Source organism: Tamandua tetradactyla, chromosome 4, assembly GCF_023851605.1.
Source record: "Tamandua tetradactyla isolate mTamTet1 chromosome 4, mTamTet1.pri, whole genome shotgun sequence".
In the NCBI taxonomy this organism is placed as follows: Eukaryota; Metazoa; Chordata; class Mammalia; order Pilosa; family Myrmecophagidae; genus Tamandua; species Tamandua tetradactyla.
The window spans coordinates 136,813,584-136,837,830 of NC_135330.1; the positions used below are offsets into that span (position 1 = coordinate 136,813,584).

The following is a 24,247-nucleotide window of genomic DNA, read 5'->3' on the forward strand; positions in this document are numbered from 1 at the left end:
TGGTGTCTGCCGTTAAAGTGAGGGCATAGATTGGAAAGGAGTGGAACCCTGAAAATTGGGATAGTGACATATGGATTGATAATGATGTTGGGGGTGAGGTTGAAACCCTAGACCATGCTGAGCCTTCTTTAGATAACCCTGTAATAGTCTGCCCTGAGGACATAGCTGCCCCACCTCTAGCCTGCCTTGAGGAATTGGCCACCCAACCTCCTCCTGAAGGGATTAGCCCTAGAGTTATTAATCCTGTTTCACCAGATGAAACTGCAAATGAAAGCCCTGAAGCAAATGGCTTGGAAGATATTTCTAATTCTTTTCATGACCCACCCCCACCACCCCTCATTTCTTCTAGACCTGTAACTAGACTAAAATCCCAACAGGCCCCTAAAGGTGAGGTACAAAGTATCACACATGAGGAGGTACGTTATACTCCAAAAGAACTGTGTGAGTTTTCCAATTTATATAGACAGAAATCAGGGGAATATGTGTGGCAACGGATTTTAAGAGTGTGGGATAATGGTGGGAGGAATATAAGGCTGGATCAGGCTGAATTTATTGATATGGGCCCACTAAGCAGAGATTCTGCATTCAATGTTATAGCTCGAGCAGTTAGAAAAGGTGTTAACAGCTTGTTTGGGTGGTTGGTTGAAACATGGATCAAAAGGTGGCCAACATTACCTGAGGTTGAAATGCCAGAACTGCCCTGGTATAATGTAGATGAGGGGATCCAGAGGCTTAGAGAGATTGGGATGTTAGAGTAGATTTGTCATGCAAAGCCTGCTCTTACACCCCAGGAATGTCCAGAGGATGCACCTTTTACCAGAACAGTGAGAAATAAATTTGTGAGACTAGCACCATCATCCCTCAAGAGCTCTGTGGTTGCACTTCTCTGTAGGTCAGATATTACTGTAGGAACTGCGGTCACTGAGCTGGAATCCTTAAACACAATGGGGATGACAGGATCCTGAGTTGGCAGAAGCCAGGTGGCAGCACTTAATCACCAAAGACAGGGTAGACGTGGGTATTATAATAGACAACAAACTCAAAAGAGGCATCAAAATTATATGACATGCAGAAATTTGTGGAATTGGCTAGTAAATCATGGGGTCCCTAGAAATACAATAGAAGGGCAGTCTACTAAATTCTTGTTGGAGCTGTATAAACAAAAGAGTTCTAGGTCAAGGGAACAGAAGTCTAACCTGAATTACAAAAACACAGAGTCACGGCCCCTTAACCAATTTCCAGACTTGAAACAGTTTACAGACCCTGAGCCCCTTGAATGAAGGGGAGGATAGGTCCCTATGGGGGAGAAACCTGTTACACTGCCACAAATTTATACTGTTAACCTTCCTCTAAGTCTTCCCCAAGGAGACTGACGGCCTTTTACCAGGGTAACTGTGCATTGGAGAAAAGAAATGATCAGATATTTCGGGGATTATTAGACACTGGTTCAGAAGTGACATTAATTCCAGGGGACCCAAAACGTCACTCTGGACCACCAGTTAGAGTGGGGGCTTATGGAGGCCAGGTGATCAATGGAGTTTTAGCTCAGGTCCGTCTCACAGTGGGTCCAGTGGGCCCCCGGACCCATCCTGTAGTTATTTCCCCAGTTCCGGAATGTATAATTGGCATAGACATACTGAGCAACTGGCAGAATCCCCACGTTGGTTCTCTAACTCGTGCAGTGAGGGCTATTATGGTGGGAAAGGCCAAGTGGAAGCCACTAGAACTGCCCCTACCAAGCCAAATAGTAAATCAAAAGCAATACCGTATTCCTGGAGGGATTGCAGAGATTACTGCCACTCTTAAGGACTTGAAAGATGCAGGGGTGGTGATTCCCACCACATCCCCATTCAACTCTCCTATTTGGCCTGTGCAGAAAACAGATGGGTCTTGGAGAATGACAGTGGATTATCGTAAACTCAACCAGGTGGTAACTCCAATTGCAGCTGCTGTTCCAGATGTAGTATCATTGCTTCAGCAAATCAATACATCACCTGATACCTGGTATGCAGCTATTGATCTGGCAAATGCTTTTTTCTCAATAGCTATTAGTAAGGACCACCAGAAACAGTTTGCTTTCAGCTGGCAAGGTCAGCAATATACTTTCACTGTCCTACCTCAGGGGTATATCAACTCTCCAGCCCTATGTCATAATCTTGTTCGCAGAGACCTTGATCGTTTCTCCCTCCCACAAGACATCACACTGGTCCATTATACTGATGATATCATGTTGATTGGACCTAGTGAGCAAGAAGTAGCAACTACTCTAGATTTACTGGTAAGGCATTTGCGTGTCAGAGGATGGGAGATAAATCCAACAAAAATACAGGGGCCTTCCACCTCAGTAAAATTTTTAGGTGTCCAGTGGTGTGGGGCATGTCGAGATATCCCTTCTAAGGTGAAGGATAAATTGCTGCATCTGGCCCCTCCCACATCCAAAAAAGAGGCACAATGCCTAGTTGGTCTTTTTGGATTTTGGCGACAACATATTCCTCATTTGGGTGTGCTACTCCAGCCCATTTATCGAGTGACCAGAAAAGCTGCTAATTTTGAGTGGGGACCTGAACAAGAGGAGGCTCTGCGACAGGTCCAGGCTGCTGTGCAAGCTGCTCTGCCACTTGGGCCATATGATCCAGCAGATCCAATGGTGCTGGAAGTGTCAGTGGCAAATAGAGATGCTGTCTGGAGCCTTTGGCAGGCCCCTATAGGAGAATCACAACGCAGACCCTTAGGATTTTGGAGCAAAGCCTTACCATCTGCTGCAGATAACTACTCTCCTTTTGAGAAACAGCTTTTGGCCTGCTACTGGGCCTTAGTAGAGACTGAACGCTTAACCATGGGCCACCAAGTTACCATGAGACCTGAGTTGCCTATCATGAGTTAGGTGTTGTCTGACCCACGAAACCATAAAGTTGGGCGTGCACAGCAGCACTCTATTGTAAAGTGGAAATGGTATATACGAGATAGAGCCAGAGCAGGTCCTGAAGGCACAAGTAAGTTACATGAAGAAGTGGCCCAAATGCCCATGGTTTCCACTCCTGCTGCCACATTACCTTCTCTTTCCCAGACCAGAGCTATGGCCTCTTGGTGTGTTCCTTACAGTGAATTGACTGAGGAAGAGAAAACTCGGGCCTGGTTTACAGATGGTTCAGCACGATATGCAGGTACCACCCTAAAGTGGACAGCTGCAGCATTACAACCCCTTTCTGGGGTGTCCTTGAAGGACAGTGGTGCGGGGAAATCCTCCCAGTGGGCAGAACTTCGAGCAGTGCACCTGGTTGTTCATTTTGCTTGAAAGGAAAACTGGCCAGAGGTGCGTTTGTATACTGACTCATGGGCTGTTGCTAACGGTTTGGCTGGATGGTCAGGGATTTGGAAAGACCATAATTGGAAAATTGGTGACAAAGAGGTCTGGGGAAGAAGTATGTGGATAGACCTTTCTGAGTGGGCTAAAAACATGAAGATATTTGTGTCCCATGTGAATGCACACCAGAGGGTGACTTCAGCAGAGGAAGATTTTAATAATCAAGTGGATAAGATGACCCGTTCTGTGGATACCAGTCAGCCTCTTTCCCCAGCAACTCCTGTTATTGCCCAATGGGCTCATGAACAATGTGGTCATGGTGGTAGGGATGGAGGTTATGCATGGGCTCAGCAACATGGACTTCCACTCACCAAGGCTGACCTGGCTACAGCCACTGCTGAGTGCCCAATCTGCCAGCAGCAGAGACCCACACTCAGCCCCCGATATGGCACCATTCCCCGAGGTGACCAGCCAGCTACATGGTGGCAGGTTGATTACATTGGACCACTCCCTTCATGGAAGGGGCAGCGATTTGTTCTAACTGGAATAGACACATACTCTGGATATGGGTTTGCTTTCCCTGCACGCAATGCTTCTGCCAAAACTACTATCCGTGGGCTTATAGAATGCCTTATCCATCGTCATGGTATTCCACATAGCATTGCTTCGGATCAAGGAACACACTTCACAGCAAATGAAGTGCGGGAATGGGCACATGCTCATGGAATTCTCTGGTCTTACCATGTTCCCCATCATCCAGAAGCTGCTGGATTGATAGAACGGTGGAATGGCCTTTTGAAAACTCAATTATGGCGCCAACTAGGTGGCAAAAACTTGAAAGGCTGGGGTAATGTTCTCCAGGAAGCTGTGTATGCTCTGAATCAGCGTCCACTGTATGGTGCTGTTTCTCCCATAGCCAGGATCCATGGGTCCAGGAACCAAGGGGTGGAAACGGGTGTGGTGCCACTCACTATTACTCCTAGTGATCCACTAGGAAAAGTTTTGCTTCCTGTCCCTGCTACCCTGAGTTCTGCTGGTCTACAGGTTTTAGTTCCAAAATGGGGTGTGCTTTCTCCAGGATAAACAACAGTGATACCACTGAACTGGAAGTTAAGATTGCCACCTGGCCACTTTGGGCTACTTATGCCTCTGGATCAACACACCAAGAAGGGGATTACATTATTGTCTGGGGTAATTGACCCTGACCATCAGAAGGAAGTAGGACTGCAACTACATAATGGAGGTAAAGAAGAGTTTTCTTGGAATATAGGAGATCCCCTGGGGCGTCTATTAGTACTACCATGCCCTGTGATTAAAATCAATGGAAAACTGCAACAACACAATCCAGGCAGGACCACTAATGGCTCTGAGACTTCAGGAATGAAGGTTTGGGTCACCCCACCAGGCAAAGAACCACGGCCAGCTGAAGTGGTTGCTGAGGGGAAAGGGAACATGGAATGGGTAGTGGAAGAAGGTAGTGATAAATATGAACTTCGACCACGTGATCAGTTACAGAAACGAGGACTGTAATGCTGTTTTGTTTGTGTTATACTATTTAAGTTGTAAGATATCAAGTTTAAGAATGAATGTTGCCCAAGGATTTGCACGCTATTCTGGAGAGATTTAATGTGTTTCCAGTTATATGCAGGACAGTTGAGTATTGTCAGGTGAAAGAAAAAATGTGTGCTTATTTGTTTTCATTTGGAAATTAAGTATGGTCTAAGGTGATATATATATATATATATATATATGCCAAGTTGACAAGGGGTGGACTGTCATGGTTAGGGACAGGTGTCAACTTGGCCAAGTTGTGGTACCTGTTCATCTGATTGGGCAAGTGCTGGCCTGTCTGTTGCAATGAGGACATTTCATAGGATTAGGTCATGATCACGTCAGCTACATCCACAGCTGATTCCATTTGTAATCAGCCAAAGGGGAGTGTCTTCTGCAATTAGTGATGCTAAATCCAATCATGGGAAGTCTTTTAAGGAGGACTCAGAGGAGACAGGTTCCATTCCTGCTTTGGCTGGTGAGCCTCTCCTGTGGAGTTCATCCAGGCCATCCATTGGAGTCATCAGCTTCGCAGCCTGCCCTGTGGATTTTGGACTCTGCATTCCTACGGTCACGTGAGACACTTTCATAAATTTTATATTTGCAAGTGTTCCCTGTTGATTCTGTTTCTCTAGAGAACCCTAACTAATACACAGGCCACCTGTTGTTCCTCAAAAATTAACTAGACTAAACATATTACAAAAATAGCAATGTGGAAAATAAGAAGTGTATATATATATATATTATATATATATATATCCCAAATAAATCACTTCTAAAAATAAAAGAGTAATTCTACAATTCTACAATTGGCTCAGTGTAAATTTCCTTTATTAAAGCTTTAGCTATAAAATTTTCCCAGAGATAAAGAGTATTCTTTAGTCCAAGGATCCTAATTTTAACCTCTAACGTTCATCTCTACAAACTCCATTTAATAAATTTTAAAGTAAATTCAAATTGTTAATTCAATTTCCCTAACACTAAATTAAAACCATTGGAAAATATCGTCCATGATTTAAACTGCTTTTCCTTTATTTTAAACATTCCACATTTTTTCTTAGTCTGATTACAAATTATTATATCTGTTGTAGTTTGCTAGCTGCCAGAATGCAACACACCAGAGATAGATCGGTTTTCAGTAACAGGGGATTTATTTAGTTAATGTATAGTTCTTCAGAGTAAAGGCAGCTAGCTTTCAACTGAGGTTCTTTCTTATGTGGGAAGGCACAGGATGGTCTCTGCTGGCCTTCTCTCCAGGCCTCTGGGTTCCAACTACTTTCCCTGGGGTGATTTCTTTTTGTATCTCCAAAGGCCTGGGCTGGGCTGCGAGGTATGCTGAGATGAGGTATGCTGAGCTGCTTGGGCTGTGCTACATTGAACTCTCTCATTTAAGTACCAGCTAATTAAATCAAGCATCATTCATCACAGCAGGCACGCCTTTTAGCCGACTGCAGATGTAATGAGTAACAGATGAGGTTCACGTAACATTGGGTAATGTCCACAACAACAGAACTAACACCTTCACCTGGCCAAGCGGACAACTGAATGTAACTATCACATGTCCATATTCACATGTTCACATGTCCACATGTTTAATTGGCAACTACAGGTATCACTTTAAACAATTTTAAGGTGCAAAAAATTCTCTTCTGGCTGTGGACTTATGAATCTCAAAACAAATGATCTAGTGCCAATATGCAAAGGAAGACATTCACAGGATACAGGTTTTCATTTCCATAGGGAGAAATTGGAAGGAACACAGGGGTCACAAGACCCAAACTGTTCTGAAAACCTGCAGGGCAAAGACCACTGGATTTCAAAGTCTGATAGTCATTTATCCTTCAGCTTTAGAAAGTGACAGGCCCACCCTTTCCAAGGGTCTGTGAAGGGGCTCACCTCTTTCCAAATCAACCTTGGGGAACACTGAGGAGACCAGTGTCTCCACCCTCGGCTCCACCCTCTCCAAGCATTGGGGCCACACCTGGGCTTTCTGCCATTTCTGGGGCACATGCTCAACCCCTCCATGTGGTGGAAGCCAGGCTCTCTCCAGTCCCCCAAGGAACATGCTGTACCTTCTCCCAGGCCTGAGGCTGCACGACTCTTCCACTGCAATGAGGGGGGAGACTCACCCTCTCCATGTATTTGGGTGGGTCCCTCTTCTGGCTGAGATTTCTTGGCTTCAGACTCAAGCTTCCATGGTTCTCACTCTGCAAACTCCAATTTGTCCCTTTTGTGTCCCCCTTTGTCCAGATTGGCAGTGCTTCCATTTACACCAACAGTCTCTTCAAGCACTCCAGGACTTATTCATCATTCTCTTCACAGTTCCTCCAAAATCTTCCCCTTAACCATCCAAAAAACCATTCCAGCATACCTGGTATTTGCAAACCACAGCAGCACCACACCACACTTCTCAAGTACCAAATCATTTATAATTTGCTAGCTGCTGGAATGCAACACACCAGAGACAGGTTGGCTTTTAATAAAAGGGGATTTATTTTGTTAGTTCTTCAGAGGAAAGGCAGCTATCTTTCAACTGAGGTTCTTTCTTATGTGGGAAGGCACAGGGTAATCTCTGCTGGCCTTCTCTCCAGGCCTCTGGATTCCAACAACTTTCTCCAGGGTGATATTTTTCTGCATCTCCAAAGGCCTGGGCTGAGCTGCTAGTGCTGAGATGAGGTATCCTGAGCTTCTTGGGCTGTGCTACATTGCGCTCTCTCATTAAGTCAAATGTCATTCATTACAGTAGGCACGCCTCCTAGCCGACAGCAGCAGATGTAACCAGCAACAGATGAGGTTCACGTACCATTGACTCATGTCCACAGCAACAGAACTAGGGGCCTTCACCTGGCCAAGTTGACAACTGAATCTAATTACCACAATATCCTATATTAATTTTATTATTACTATGTTAAATAGGCATGAATAAAAAATGAAATTCTCTTTAATGTTTAATTCAGAAAAATAATTGTTCTTACACTGTGTGGACTCTTGGTAAATGCTAGGAATACTATTCTTTAATATGTACAAAAATGCTTATAAAGCGATTTAATTTTTAAGTTAACTTTTTCTTCTTGGAACATAATTTTTCTTTCTAATTTATTGTGCTTGCAATGAAAATGAAACAAAGTTTTCTTATAGCCCATATGTGTTTTATAATACAAAGTGGTCTTAAGTATTAGATGAATTTCAATAAATTTGTTTTAGAAATATATCTAATAGAGCAAAGAGATGAGAGATTATGCCTTATTTATGTTCATTCAATAAGGGATCTTTAGTAAAGTCTGAACAATCCTTCCTTATGACAGTGTTACTAATACCCACTATTAGTCCCAACATAACTGACCATTGTAGAGATACCTTTCACATTTCAGACAACTCAACTATTAGCAGATAGTTAAAATAACTGAAGCTAACATTCTGATACCCTCAAGAAAACTTTTCATTTTTTCTATTCAGCAAATATTTTTTGAGTACTGACTATCCCAGGTTTATGAACAAGACCTTCAAGTCTGCTTTTCTGTAAATACTAGTTATGAGGAAAGAGGTTTTATTGTAAATAAGCACAAAACTAGTAGGTGAATGTGCTAAGAGCAGCAAACATTTAAGATGAAATTTATTATTAGTTATAGACAGCCATGCTATGAGGAGGGTGAACAGAATTTTAGGCAGTGGAGTAACCAAAGAGGGGTTGTGGTAGGGGCAGTCTATATCAGCAGATTAGAGTATGTTGTCAATGATATTGGATTTTATTCTAAGGGCATAATAATAAGAAACTTGAGAAAAACTGATTCATACTGTAAAATGTCTGGCTGCTAAATGGAAAATTATTGTAGTGGTCAAGCATAAAACTAGGTAAGAAGCTTTTCTAATATTATGGGAGAAAGATGGTGGCTTGTTTTAGGACAGAGCTATGGAGATGTTGAATAAAAAAAAAAAACATTCAGTATTTGGTTTGTAACAGGATTAAAAGGGTTTCCTAAAGGTTTGAAGGGTAAGTACAATGTAAGAAGAAGACTGAAAAATGATTTTGCCTGAGCTACTGAATGGTTGGTAGTGACATTTATTGAGAATAAGGAGAATATTGGGATTTTGAAATATACCATATTGTACATAGGAAGGTAGGATGCCTCTTGGAAATCCAATTGGAGACGTCAAGTACTTACTTGGGTATTGAGTTTGTCTCAGTACAGAAACATTTATAGCTAAACCTGTGAATTCAGAATTTACAATTGATTTCCAAATGGTATTTTAAAATATAGGAGTAAATTGCCTTTTCTATGCAGAGAATTTGTTGGCATGGGACATAGCAACATGGTTAATAGAAAAGCTAGTGATGACAGGCCACCTTAGCTGAAAATAAGTGAGATGGGGAAAATGACAACATGGAAGATTTCAATGCTCTCAAGTAGTGCAAAAGACTGATTGGAGCAGGTTGAAAAGAGAATTATGGCTATGATTCAGTAGACAATGACTATAAGCAATAGCTACATGTTTTGCCAGAAAAGAGAATATAAAATTTGAGCACTTGGTAGAAAGGAATACAAGGAGTTTATTTGCTTTTTCAAAATGTTTGAAACACACATGCTTGGAAGTTGATCACACTAATCTGATAATGACTTAAAAATTGATCATGTAAAACAGAAGTGATTATCGCAGAGTTCCTGTGGCAAGAATGATGGCACATGAGACACAAGTATCCCTTGATAAATGCAAAGATTCTTGATCTACTGTATCAAACCAAAGGCTTTCCGGTTTATTTTCAACTTCTCCAGTGTTTTCTTTGCTAAGCCAAAGAGGGTAATGTGTATACGTATGTCCTTGTGAATGTTTTTATATATCACTTGTTACATTGATTCTCATGTGGATATACAAGCTTGTTGAAATAAACAGCTTCTCTATTTTCTTAATGTTATAATTTGGACTGTGAATTGTCACAGTGGGTTAAATGATCATGAATATAAATAGAATGTAAGATAGATCTATAGAATTTTAGTAGTATATGTTGTCTATGTGTTCTGACTTAAAGACTTGTTTCTCATAGGGAAGAATAACACTATTCTTTTTTCTTCACTCTTATAGTCTTAGTTTTGTAAAGATGAATAACAACTAATAATGACCTCACATAATCATTAATCAGACAGCAAGTAAATAATAGGGGAAAAAACAGAACAGAAAAAAATGAAAAAAAGACTGGTAAAGAATTGTGTTAAGGTGTTTGATTAATTCTTAAGTCTAAGTCATTCATAAAAGTTAAACTTTTTTTGTAAAGATAAGATATGTAATATTATAAATAATGAACATTAATATTGACAAACTTTGAGAACTGTTGGAATTCTCAGGGAGTATTTGCCTATGTTTGCTTTGGGAAGTGAAATCAAACAAAAGATATAAATAACTCATGAAAGTAACCTACTCTGTATGTTTTAAACTGTGATTTACAAATTCTTTTGTATTGATTTGCTCTTTGTCACTTTGCTTTTCATTGGGTTTCTCAGTTGTTGCTATAATTTTTATAGACAACAGATTTTTATGTCACTTGTATCTGATTTTTGTTACATTTCCAATGGACTAAAGTTGAAGACCTTCCTCTTCTTTCTTATATTGCTATTTCTTTCATAAAGAGTCTTCTGGGATATATTTATTACAAATTTGTGTAGGTAAAATTCATTTCTGTAAAGTGGAGTTATCATTTGTTTTCTAAGCACTTAATTGAGTCTCTGAGTTATTTTATTTTTCATATTAGATTAAACTATATTCCTCTAAACTTTTGGGCAATATTTTACTATTCCATTGAGAACTTCACATTTTCTTTTATCTTTTCCTACAGAAAATAAAAGTAAATGTGTGTGCACCCAAACACACATACTCAGCTGCATATTTCTCTTAAAAGGCAATATTTTTGCTTGCTAGAATGTTGTGAGAAATCTTTATCCTTGCTGTCACAAAAGAGATAAACAATACCAATTCTAAAACATAAAGCAAAGTTTATATGTATGTCTCCAATATCTTAAATACTTTCCAGCTATGATAAACTGAGTTTTCCTAAATATATTTTGGCTTGATTATATATATATATATATATATATATATATATATATATATATACATATAAGCATTCCCTTGATTTTTAGGGCAGCATGCCTCTACCTTCTACATCATTCATTAGAGAAAAACACACTATAATTCTGATACTTCTATGTACTTTAAAATATACATCATAAATAAATATGTATATACATACTACATAAATACAGCTTATGAAATCAGTTAAAGGGAGCAGAAATGACCTTTACAAGATTTTAAAGAATGTTACTATATGGATTGTTGCATACTGGAAAGGGGAAATAAAAAAAAATATTAAATCAAACCAGGTAGGCTCCTTGTACATATATATGCATAATGCTCACAATTTCTCTAAAATGATTGAAATTTCCATATTTTTTTCAACTCTGTTGAAGTTTTTAAATCTCAAAGTACTCAAGAAAAATATGGACACAGGTAAAATTCTATCCCTCATTTATTTAAATAGCAATATAAACCATTCACCATATCTTAAACTAGAAGTTTCTTTCTCCTTTTATTTTCCTCTAGTCCTTTCTTTAGCAAAGTCAAGTAATTGAATTTATTTTAGTATTGTGTATTGCATTTGAATAGAGAATAATACAGAAAATGCATCTGAGTCTTTTTATTTCTTTTCTAACAATCTTTTCTGAAACTCACTTTCTTGACCACTATTGTCATCTAAAATCCATTTTCTCTACCAAGATTTACATCTTCATTATATTTTTCTATTCCAGTTTATCATAATTTAAACTTCATAATAGCACACATTAATTTATAAATGGTAGAGCCTATCAGAATAGATTTTTCTCTTATGTACTTAAGAAATAACTAAAGACAGAGATACACATAATGGGCCTAGCAATAAAAATAATCATGAGAATGTCGATTATGAGAAATGATTGAACTGTAATCTTCCCAAGTCAATTTGGTCAATTGCCTGAGGAATATCAGGGAAGTCTTTTCCAGTTCCCTAAATTTCTTTTTTGTCATTAAACTATTATGTGACATACTTATATTGTTGAAGTCTTTGTCACTGTCTTTATTTTTACTTTTCAGAAACTTTCATAATTTTTCATATATTTACTAAATAGTCACGTAATCTCATTTCTATGAAAGTATTTACAGATTCTTTAGATTAACTTCATCTTGTAATCATATATTTTCTCTATTTTATGTGTTTGCCTTAAACTTCTCTAAATCATCCCAATGTCTCTGTCTTTTCCACTATTGCCTTGATCAGTTAATTTGTTATTGTTGCTTAACAATATTGTAAGTAGCTGACAGCTGGTCTTCCAAATATTTGATCACTCACTCACCTCAAGCCCATCATTTGTATCTGCAGGAAAAAACATAGAAAAAACACAAACCAAATTCTTCTCTTAAGTCTCCTTAAAGAATTAAATCCAAATGCTTCCTCCTTTTGAAAGTAAATGCTTATCTCATGAGAAATATGTAAAATATGTATAGTCTTCATTCTTTAAATATACCTAGAGTTTTAAAATGTAATATTGTGTTTTGTTATATTACTCATATTATATATATATATATATAATATATATGCATAATCTTTATCTATCTATCTATCTATCTATCTATATATATATATATATTGCTATATATCTTTTCTTTAATGTATTCCCAGTGAATGAATTGGCTTTTGCTAAAGAGCTTAAATAATGATGAGTGAATGAATATATATTGAGAAAAGAATGGATGATCCCATTACATACTTATTTCAGTATTGTTTAGTTCTTTGAGTCAGCAGTCAGTATACTTTTAACTTTTCTGCTCTCATTTACGGCAAAACCTTGCTGTGATATACCCTTCAAATAACTGCCCCTACCATCAAAATTTTTCTCTAATTATTTTTCTTTCTTTTTCTCTAATTTTTCTGAGTTTAAAATTCCAGAGCCCCAAATGCGCTTGGTAGCAACATGCGCGCGCGCGCAGACACACGCACGCACGTGCACACACACACGCACAACATACCCATGCAAATCACTGAAAGGGTTTAAAAGACCTATGATTTAGGTACTGCGAGCATTAAGGGCAAGACCTTTATTTAAAGGTTCCAGGATAAAGGAAAGAATGTGTTTCTGTTTATCATAATAGTTTTTCTAGAAGTCCCGAAGATACTTGGCAGATTCACAAGTCCATGTAAAAGACCAGACAAATCTAGTTCAATTCAACCCTTCTTAAATTCTAGTTGGACCTTGAGGTAAATATGAAGCCAACTACAGAAATCAATACTGCAATGGTTTTCCCATAGGGGAAGATGGACCACATTAACATTAAATATACGTGACATAAACTCTGAACTCCACAACTTAATCAGAAGATGAACATTTTTCTGATCCTCAATTTACTTATTTAGAAATGGTAATCAATTGCTAAATAGGGATATTATAAACATTACATAAGATGAAATAGGTTAAGTTTTTATATAAAGAAGGAACTAAATGAATGTTAGTCTCCTGTTCTATTTTTCTTCTTTCCCACAGGAACCTTCAAAATTCCTGAATCAGGATACTTTTATGATTCTTCAGTTATGACAGCAAACACCATGTATTTGGAACAGACGCATGAAAGACACATTTGCTCACAGGAGAAATCTCTCTGCAATTGCTGATATCTGACCAGCCCAGATTTGCGGGAAGAGTGGATTTTCCACTAACAATATGACCTTTGAAAAATCACTTAACCTCTTTGAAACAGTTCCTCACTCCTTACAATGTAATTAATAACCCCTACCTTGCAGTTATGTTGTTAAGATTAGAAATATAGGGTGTGAAATGCTTATAATAACATGCAATCATTAATATCAGTTAGGTAATATCCAAAGGTATTTTTGTGAAAAGAAAATGTTTTTTTAAGTCTTCCCTCCTACACATTTTAATGAGTTTTAAACATTTGAAAGCTTACATAAAGTCATTCACAATGTTATGTTTATAATATCCCAGATGAGAAATGAGAAATGGAGAATTGATACATGTTTTGTTTACGTCTCTTGGTACTGTACTAAAAGACAACTTAAAAGCCTTGTACTTGCTGATTAGCCCAAAATAAGAATCTTTTATTCATAATGTTAGTAAATATCGTCTCACTAAGAAAGATAAAGAAGTTAAACCAGTAGGACTTAAGACCCCATGTATAACGTGTTGCCTTAGGAGTTAACAAGCCAATATGACACACATCTCAGTTTTGAGTGAAATGTTCAGACAAGATGCACAGACGGGAACATCTCCCATTTCTTGAGGGAGAAAAGCCCGAAGGAAAGACATACCATGAAAAGATGGAGCCTTTGTTACATTTTCTGCTTTTTTGGGTAGGTGTAATTTTTCTGATGATTTGGGGGGGTACCAATTAACTCCATGGCTCCCTGCATTTTAACAGACAGCTATAACGTAATAGCTCCATTCTGACAGAAGATTTATAGACTGAAAATATCTGATGTTGAGAACCCAGGGTGGGAGATTCAGAAAAATTCAATGCTTGGTATCATAATTTATTTTTCCCCATAATTCATTTTATTTAATGCATGTTTCTCTTTATTTTTAAAAATCCTGGTGGTAAACCCATATGACTTGTTTAGTTAGGATTCTCAAACATCCTTTCACTCTGCCTTCACTATTTAACTCAACTAAAGAGCCAATAGAAACATAATCATTACTTTGTAAAGTTTCAGTTTTGCCCACATATGTACACTGATGTGCTTTTAACTTTTCAGTCTTAATATATGACAGTTGTTATGGTTAGGGACAGGTGTCAACTTGGCCAAGTTGTGGTACCTGTTCATCTGATTGGGCAAGCGCTGGCCTCTCTGTTGCAATGAGGACATTTCATAGGATTAGGTCATGATCACGTCAGCTACATCCACAGCTGATTCCATTTGTAATCAGCCAAAGGGGAGTGTCTTCTGCAATTAGTGATGCTAAATCCAATCATGGGAAGCCTTTTAAGGAGGACTCAGAGGAGACAGGTTCTATTCCTGCTTTGGCTGGTGAGCCTCTCCTGTGGAGTTCATCCAGGCCATTCATGGAGTCATCAGCTTCGCAGCCTGTCCTGTGGATTTTGGACTCTGCATTCCTACGGTCACATGAGACACTTTCATAAATTTTATATTTGCAAGTGTTCCCTGTTGATTCTGTTTCTCTAGAGAACCCTAACTAATACATCTTGGTACCAGAAGTGGTTCTTAAGGAACAGAATCTTAAAAATGGGTTTTTATGAATGGTTTTCTACTCTGACTGGGCTCAGAGACACTAAGGACTCTGATTCCCGTAATCAGAATGACACTCCCAATCCATGGACTGAGTTGGCAAAGGAGATAGTCAAAATATCATCATTCGATTCTCCTAATGCTTCGCTTGTACGAAGCCAGACTCTGGGGGATAATGTTTTTGACACCTTTACAGTTTTGTAGAAATAAAAGTTATAGAGATGTTGGTTGGTTGTTGTTAGATACACTGTCTACATTAAAGGGTGAAAGGGATGGGCTTAAGGCTCCAAACAAGAAGCTTAAGTGCCGTCTGAAAGATGTAGAGGTTTCTATGAGTATCCTGAAGGAAAATTTTATTTCCTGTAGCCGTAGACTTGAGATCTCTGAAAATCAGACTCAGAATCTTATTGTTAGAGTAGCAACTTTACAACGTAAACTGAAATCTCAGTCTTGCATGGTGTCTGCCGTTAAAGTGAGGGCATTGATTCGAAAGGAGTGGAACCCTGAAAAATGGGATAGTGACATATGGATTGATAATGATGTTGGGGGTGAGATTGAAACCCTAGACCATGCTGAGCCTTCTTTAGATAACCTTGTAATAGTCTGCCCTGAGGACATAGCCACCCCTCCTCCAGCCTGCCTTGAGGAATTGGCCACCCAACCTCCTCCTGAAGGGATTAGCCCTAGAGTTATTAATCCTGTTTCACCAGATGAAACTGCAAATGAAAGCCCTGAAGCAAATGGCTTGGAAGATAATTCTAATTCTTTTCATGACCCACCCCCACCACCCCTCATTTCTTCTAGACCTATAACTAGACTAAAGTCCCAACAGGCCCCTAAAGGTGAGGTACAAAGTATCACACATGAGGAGGTACGTTATACTCCAAAAGAACTGCGTGAGTTTTCCAATTTATATAGACAGAAATCAGGGGAATATGTGTGGCAATGGATTTTAAGAGTGTGGGATAATGGTGGGAGGAATATAAGGCTGGATCAGGCTGAATTTATTGATATGGGCCCACTAAGCAGAGATTCTGCATTCAATGTTATAGCTAGAGCAGTTAGAAAAGGTGTTAACAGCTTGTTTGGGTGGTTGGTTGAAACATGGATCAAAAGGTGGCCAACATTACCTGAGGTTGAAATGCCATAACTGCCTTGGTATAATGTAGATGAGGGGATCCAGAGGCTTAGAGAGATTGGGATGTTAGAGTGGATTTGTCATGCAAAGCCTGCTCTTACACCCCAGGAATGTCCAGAGGATGCACCTTTTACCAGAACAGTGAGAAATAAATTTGTGAGACTAGCACCATCATCCCTGAAGAGCTCTGTGGTTGCACTTCTCTGTAGGTCAGATATTACTGTAGGAACTGTTGTCACTGAGCTGGAATCCTTAAACACAATGGGGATGACAGGATCGCGAGTTGGCAGAAGCCAGGTGGCAGCACTTAATCACCAAAGACAGGGTAGACGTGGGTATTATAATAGACAGCAAACTCAAAGGAGGCATCAAAATTATATGACACGCAGAGATTTGTGGCATTGGCTAGTAAATCATGGGGTGCCTAGAAATACAATAGAAGGGCAGCCTACTAAATTCTTGTTGGAGCTGTATAAACAAAAGAGTTCTAGGTCAAGGGAACAGAAGTATAACCTGAATTACAAAAACACAGAGTCACGGCCCCTTAGTCAATTTCCAGACTTGAAACAGTTTACAGACCCTGAGCCCCTTGAATGAAGGGGAGGCCAGGTCCCTATGGGGGAGAAACCTGTTACACTGCCACAAATTTATACTGTTAACCTTCCTCTAAGTCTTCCCCAAGGAGACCGACGGCCTTTTACCAGGGTAACTGTGCATTGGGGAAAAGGAAATGATCAGATATTTCGGGGATTATTAGACACTGGTTCAGAAGTGACATTAATTCCAGGGGACCCAAAACGTCACTCTGGACCACCAGTCAGAGTGGGGGCTTATGGAGGCCAGGTGATCAATGGAGTTTTAGCTCAGGTCCGTCTCACAGTGGGTCCAGTGGGCCCCCGGACCCATCTTGTAGTTATTTCCCCAGTTCCGGAATGTATAATTGGCATAGACATACTGAGCAACTGGCAGAATCCCCACGTTGGTTCTGTAAATCATGCAGTGAGGGCTATTATGGTGGGAAAGGCCAAGTGGAAGCCACTAGAACTGCCCCTACCAAGCCAAATAGTAAATCAAAAGCAATACCGTATTCCTGGAGGGATTGCAGAGATTACTGTCACTCTTAAGGACTTGAAAGATGCAGGGGTGGTGATTCCCACCACATCCCCATTCAACTCTCCTATTTGGCCTGTGCAGAAAACAGATGGGTCTTGGAGAATGACAGTGGATTATCGTAAACTCAACCAGGTGGTAACTCCAATTGCAGCTGCTGTTCCAGATGTAGTATCATTGCTTGAGCAAATCAATACATCCCCTGGTACCTGGTATGCAACTATTGATCTGGCAAATGCTTTTTTTGCAATAGCTATTAGTAAGGACCACCAGAAACAGTTTGCTTTCAGCTGGCAAGGTCAGCAATATACTTTCACTGTCCTACCTCAGGGGTATATCAACTCTCCAGCCCTATGTCATAATTTTGTTCGCAGAGACCTTGATCGTTTCTCCCTCCCACAAGACATCACACTGGTCCATTATATTGATGATATCATGTTGATTGGACCTAGTGAGCAAGAAGTAGCAACTACTCTAGATTTACTGGTAAGGCATTTGCGTGTCAGAGGATGGGAGATAAATCAAACAAAAATACAGGGGCCTTCCACCTCAGTAAAATTTTTAGGTGTCCAGTGGTGTGGGGCATGTCGAGATATCCCTTCTAAGGTGAAGGATAAATTGCTGCATCTGGCCCCTCCCACATCCAAAAAAGAGGCACAATGCCTAGTTGGTCTTTTTGGATTTTGGCGACAACATATTCCTCATTTGGGTGTGCTACTCTGGCCCATTTATCGAGTGACCAGAAAAGCTGCTAATTTTGAGTGGGGACCTGAACAAGAGGAGGCTCTGTGACAGGTCCAGGCTGCTGTGCAAGCTGCTCTGCCACTTGGGCCATATGATCCAGCAGATCCAATGGTGCTGGAAGTGTCAGTGGCAAATAGAGATGCTGTCTGGAGCCTTTGGCAGGCCCCTATAGGAGAATCACAATGCAGACCCTTAGGATTTTGGAGCAAAGCCTTACCATCTGCTGCAGATAACTACTCTCCTTTTGAGAAACAGCTTTTGGCCTGCTACTGGGCTTTAGTAGAGACTGAACGCTTAACCATGGGCCACTAAGCTACCATGAGACCTGAGTTGCCTACCATGAGTTGGGTGTTGTCTGACCCACCAAGCCATAAAGTTGGGCGTGCACAGCAGCACTCTATTGTAAAGTGGAAATGGTATATACGAGATAGAGCCAGAGCAGGTCCTGAAGGCACAAGTAAGTTACATGAAGAAGTGGCACAAATGCCCATGGTTTCCACTCCTGCTGCCACATTACCTTCTCTTTCCCAGACCAGAGCTATGGCCTGTTGGGGTGTTCCTTACAGTGAATTGACTGAGGAAGAGAAAACTCAGACCTGGTTTACAGATGGTTCAGCACAATATGCAGGTACCACCCGAAAGTGGACAGCTGCAGCATTACAACCCCTTTCTGGGGTGTCCTTGAAGGACAGTGGTGAGGGGAAATCCTCCCAATGGGCAGAACTTCGAGCAGTGCACCTGGTTGTTCATTTTGCTTGGAAGGAAAACTGGCCAGAGGTGCGTTTGTATACTGACTCATGGGCTGTTGCTAATGGTTTGGCTGGATGGTCAGGGACTTGGAAAGACCATAATTGGAAAATTGGTGAGAAAGAGGTCTGGGGAAGAAGTGTGTGGATAGACCTTTCTGAGTGGGCTAAAAACATGAAGATATTTGTGTCCCATGTGAATGCACACCAGAGGGTGACTTCAGCAGAGGAAGATTTTAATAATCAAGTGGATAAGATGACCCGTTCTGTGGATACCAGTCAGCCTCTTTCCCCAGCAACTCCTGTTATTGCCCAATGGGCTCATGAACAAAGTGGTCATGGTGGTAGGGATGGAGGTTATGCATGGGTTCAGCAACATGGACTTCCACTCACCAAGGCTGACCTGGCTACAGCCACTGCTGAGTGCCCAATCTGCCAGCAGCAGAGACCCACACTCAGCCCCCGATATGGCACCATTCCCCGAGGTGACCAGCCAGCTACATGGTGGCAGGTTGATTACATTGGACCACTCCCTTCATGGAAGGGGCAGCAATTTGTTCTAACTGGAATAGACACATACTCTGGATATGGGTTTGCTTTCCCTGCACGCAATGCTTCTGCCAAAACTACTATCCGTGGGCTTACAGAATGCCTTATCCATCGTCATGGTATTCCACATAGCATTGCTTCGGATCAAGGAACACATTTCACAGCAAATGAAGTGCGGGAATGGGCACATGCTCATGGAATTCTCTGGTCTTACCATGTTCTCCATCATCCAGAAGCTGCTGGATTGATGGAACGGTGGAACGGCCTTTTGAAAACTCAATTACAGTGCCAACTAGGTGGCAAAAACTTGAAAGGCTGGGGTAATGTTCTCCAGGAAGCTGTGTATGCTCTGAATCAGCGTCCACTGTATGGTGCTGTTTCTCCCATAGCCAGGATCCATGGGTCCAGGAACCAAGGGGTAGAAAAGGGTGTGGTGCCACTCACTATTACTCCTAGTGATCCACTAGGAAAATTTTTGCTTCCTGTCCCTGCTACCCTGAGTTCTGCTGGTCTACAGGTTTTAGTTCCAAAATGGGGTGTGCTTTCTCCAGGAGAAACAACAGTGATACCACTGTACTGGAAGTTAACATTGCCACCTGGTCACTTTGGGCTACTTATGCCTCTGGATCAACACACCAAGAAGGGGATTACATTATTGTCTGGGGTAATTGACCCTGACTATCAGAAGGAAGTAGGACTGCAACTACATAATGGAGGTAAAGAAGATTTTCTTGGAATATAGGAGATCCCCTGGGGCGTCTATTAGTACTACCATGCCCTGTGATTAAAATCAATGGAAAACTGCAACAACACAATACAGGCAGGACCACTAATGGCTCTGAGACTTCAGGAATGAAGGTTTGGGTCACCACACCAGGCAAAGAACCACGGCCAGCTGAAGTGCTTGCTGAGGGGAAAGGGAACATGGAATGGGTAGTGGAAGAAGGTAGTGATAAATATGAACTTCGACCACGTGATCAGTTACAGAAACGAGGACTGTAATGCTGTTTTGTTTGTGTTATACTATTTAAGTTGTAAGATATCAAGTTTAAGAATGAATGTTGCCCAAGTATTTGCACGCTATTCTGGAGAGATTTAATGTGTTTCCAGTTATATGCAGGACAGTTGAGTATTGTCAGGTAAAAGAAAAAATGTGTGCTTATTTGTTTTCATTTGGAAATTAAGCATGGTCTAAGGTGATATATATATATATATATATATATATGTGCCAAGTTGACAAGGGGTGGACTGTCATGGTTAGGGACAGGTGTCAACTTGGCCAAGTTGTGGTACCTGTTCATCTGATTGGGCAAGCGCTGGCCTGTCTGTTGCAATGAGGACATTTCATAGGATTAGGTCATGATCACGTCAGCTACATCCACAGCTGATTCCATTTGTAATCAGCCAAAGGGGAGTGTCTTCTGCAATTAGTGATGCTAAATCCAATCATGGGAAGCCTTTTAAGGAGGACTCAGAGGAGACAGGTTCCATTCCTGCTTTGGCTGGTGAGCCTCTCCTGTGGAGTTCATCCAGGCCATTCATTGGAGTCATCAGCTTCACAGCCTGCCCTGTGGATTTTGGACTCTGCATTCCTACGGTCATGTGAGACACTTTCATAAATTTTATATTTGCAAGTGTTCCCTGTTGATTCTGTTTCTCTAGAGAACCCTAACTAATACAACAGTCATTGTCACTTCTTCACTGAGTATTACCACTTTATACTTGTCTACCACTCTTCCTCAATTTCTTAACTCCCTGTCTTACATTGATAGTGAGATAAGGATTAGTAAAAATCTTGACAGTAAAAAATGATCTGCTAAATGTTATGTGCTTTCCTGCCACCAAACACAAAATGTACACAAACACAATTTTACCTATGATTTCAGGGATTAGGGCCTCATTAAAGTTTATTTTTCTGTAGCCTGAGAAGGCACAGACCTGGGTTAACAAGGCTGTACGTATACAATATGCATTACAAGTGAGTTTAAATACACAAGTATCAGAGTCAGGAAGAAGTAGTATACTTCCTTTCAGTGAATATGGTACTCCTGTTCAATTTTCCTGTGCCTCATTTATCTCATCAATAAAATGAGTTTCTTGGACTATATTGTGTCTGGATTCTCCTTAATTTCAATTATAAAGATTCTATTATTTCCTTAGTTAAGTGTTGTTGCTTTATAACTCACCACCATTCAGTAATAGGTCGTATCCCTCTATAGAGGTTTCAGATGTCACACATTGAACTTTAAGAAGTACCCTTGCATTCCCACAAAATTTGTGTTTTCATCAGAGAATGTTCACACAATTGCATCTCAGGCTAAATTAATATGTGTTTTTAAATCAAAGCAGGGAGCTAACAACTGTGGTATTTCTGAATCTTCTAGATAGAATATTGAGATGAACTGCTTTGCATATAATTTTCTAATCTGATTCTAACAGTACTTTTGCTTGGTAGTACAATCCTATCTTATAAATGAAGAAACTGAAAATCAGAGAAATTAAATGATATTCTCTTGGTCATGTAAGTGACCAAGAGTCAAACTGTGGCAGAGGTGAGATTTAGACTCATGACTCATGACCCATCACTTTCCCACCATCCATATATTTAAAAAGAGCACTTGTTTGGAACAAAAATGATATGTAAATAACTATGTTTTTAAATGAACTATGTTGTTTACTTTTAATATAGGATTTCTCAGTAAGTTGCAGTCATTAAAACAGTGTCACATGTAATTACCTGAGGCGGAAGCAGTGGCAATCTTATAAAGGCAAGAAGCATGCTTAGATCATTGCATCTCTTTTGCATGTCATACTTGACCCACATCATTAATGCATGGAAAATAGTTTCTTCATCAGGAACATTTACATCATCACTGGCCAGGAGTTTATGGAGTTCCTCAGCTGGAAGGAGTAAAAACTCTTGATTTCTGATAACTTCCATTATGTTTTCCTGCAGGGAGAAAACATCTTGGCATAAATTTTGCTTCGCTTTTATTTAGCTAGTAAAGCATTTCAGAAATAAATGAGAAAAGCAGTCAATAACCTTTGTTCTCTTTACAACATAATCCTTGAGATTCAATCCTTCAGAAACTAGAAGCTGTTAAGATGAGAGCATTGTGATTGTAATTGAAGTGTAAATGTATCCAAGACAGAGCAGATTTTTAATAACTAGTGGATTATAATGTCGAGCTTCGTTATGCAGGCAGTATGTACTAAGGTAATTATATATTTCACATGGACTGCTATGAAAGCTTTGGCGAATATGAAAACAATGACATCTCAAAATTTTTAAAACTTGACTACATATCCATATGTCATATCGTGGGACTTTAAAATTACATAAGAAAAATAACACTATAAGATGCATTATTATTTATTCAAAACATAAAAACAGGACAATTAGGTCATCTAAGCCCCCAAATCCCACCTTTCACCCTCTTATTGTCTCTCATTTCTCCCCACTCTCATCATAACTTCTCTGGTTTAATTCAGATTCCCATTTTCTTATTCCAGTTTGCTGCAATAATCTCCCAATTACTCTGCCTGCATCTATTCTTAGCTTCTCGAGTATATCCTTTATGATGATGCCAAAATGATCTGTCTAGAACATCAATGCAACCATTAAAGTTTTCATTTTGTTTTGCTCTTGGTATCTGTTTCGGTTTGGAAAAGCTGCTGGAATGCAATATGCCAGAAATGGATTGGCTTTGATGAAGGGGATTTATTGAGTTACATGTTCACAGTTCTAAGATGATGGAAATGTCCACACTATCACATCAATATCTTCAGAGGAAGATGTCTTAACTCTGAAGAAAGGCTTATAGTGTCCAGGCTTTCTCTGTACATGGGAAGGCACATTATGACATCCGCTGTCCTTCTCCCCCAACTTCTGGTTTAAAACATCTCTCTCAGCTCCTGTGGGTCTTTCTGGCTTGCCCTGGGGCATTCTTTTTCTGTATCTCCAAAGGTCTATCAGCTGGTTTTATCTCTCTTCTCTGAGCTGGCTCTGAGCTCTATGCTTTCTGTCTTTTATCCTCTTCAAAGAGAGCTCCAATAAAAGGATTAAGACCCACTTCAAATGGGTGGGATCACATCTCCATGGAAACAACCTAATCAAAAGGTCCCACCCAATAACAGGTTTGCCCCTTAAGATTGGATTAAAAGAACATGGCTTTTCTGGGGTACATAGCAATTTCAAACCAGCACAGTATCCTCTTGTCTTTTTGTTCAAATCTCTTTTTTAACCTGATTGGCTCTTCATGATCTAATCTCTTCCAACTTCTAATATTTATTGCCTCCCTTATTTGCATTCCAGTACAAAATTATTTACCCTTCTTTCATTTATAAAGCTCTTTGGCACATCTTCCCTCAACCACTCCATTACCTAAAATGACAATCCATTTTTTTCCCTAATTCTTGTCATTTTTTGAGACTGTGTGAGGATTACTCAAGTACTCTGTTCACTCCCATTTGCTCTCACTACCTCTGTTTTTTACTCTTACAAAGTGGTGTGAATCACCCTTATATGGAGCCACCAAACTACAGCCTTATTTTTGTGCACTTAGGGATATTTTCACAAACTGTAAACTCCTTGGTACAAAGATCCTGACCATGTAAATCTCTATCACTAGATCCTGGCATACAATCTGTCACACAGCTGGGGCACAGTGCATATTAACAGTCAGTGCCTATTTCCCTGTTAGGGCATGTTCAGACCTATTATTTCCTGAGTAGAAATCAGACCCATATTATAAGTGTATACTTGGAATTGAAGTGACCTCAACTTTCACAAGACAATGTTAACTTTTACTTTCTTTCTGGTC

The 24,247-nt window shown here is 40.0% G+C and overlaps 1 protein-coding gene across 1 annotated transcript in view; it reads right to left on the reverse strand.

Moving 5' to 3' along the window:
* Positions 1-24,247, reverse strand: part of KLHL1 (kelch like family member 1) — a 462,919-nt gene that overhangs the window by 184,913 nt on the left and 253,759 nt on the right. The window contains exon 5 of the mRNA XM_077155842.1: positions 22,162-22,374. Coding sequence (XP_077011957.1) covers positions 22,162-22,374 — 213 coding nt within the window. The remainder of the gene's footprint in view (positions 1-22,161; positions 22,375-24,247) is intronic.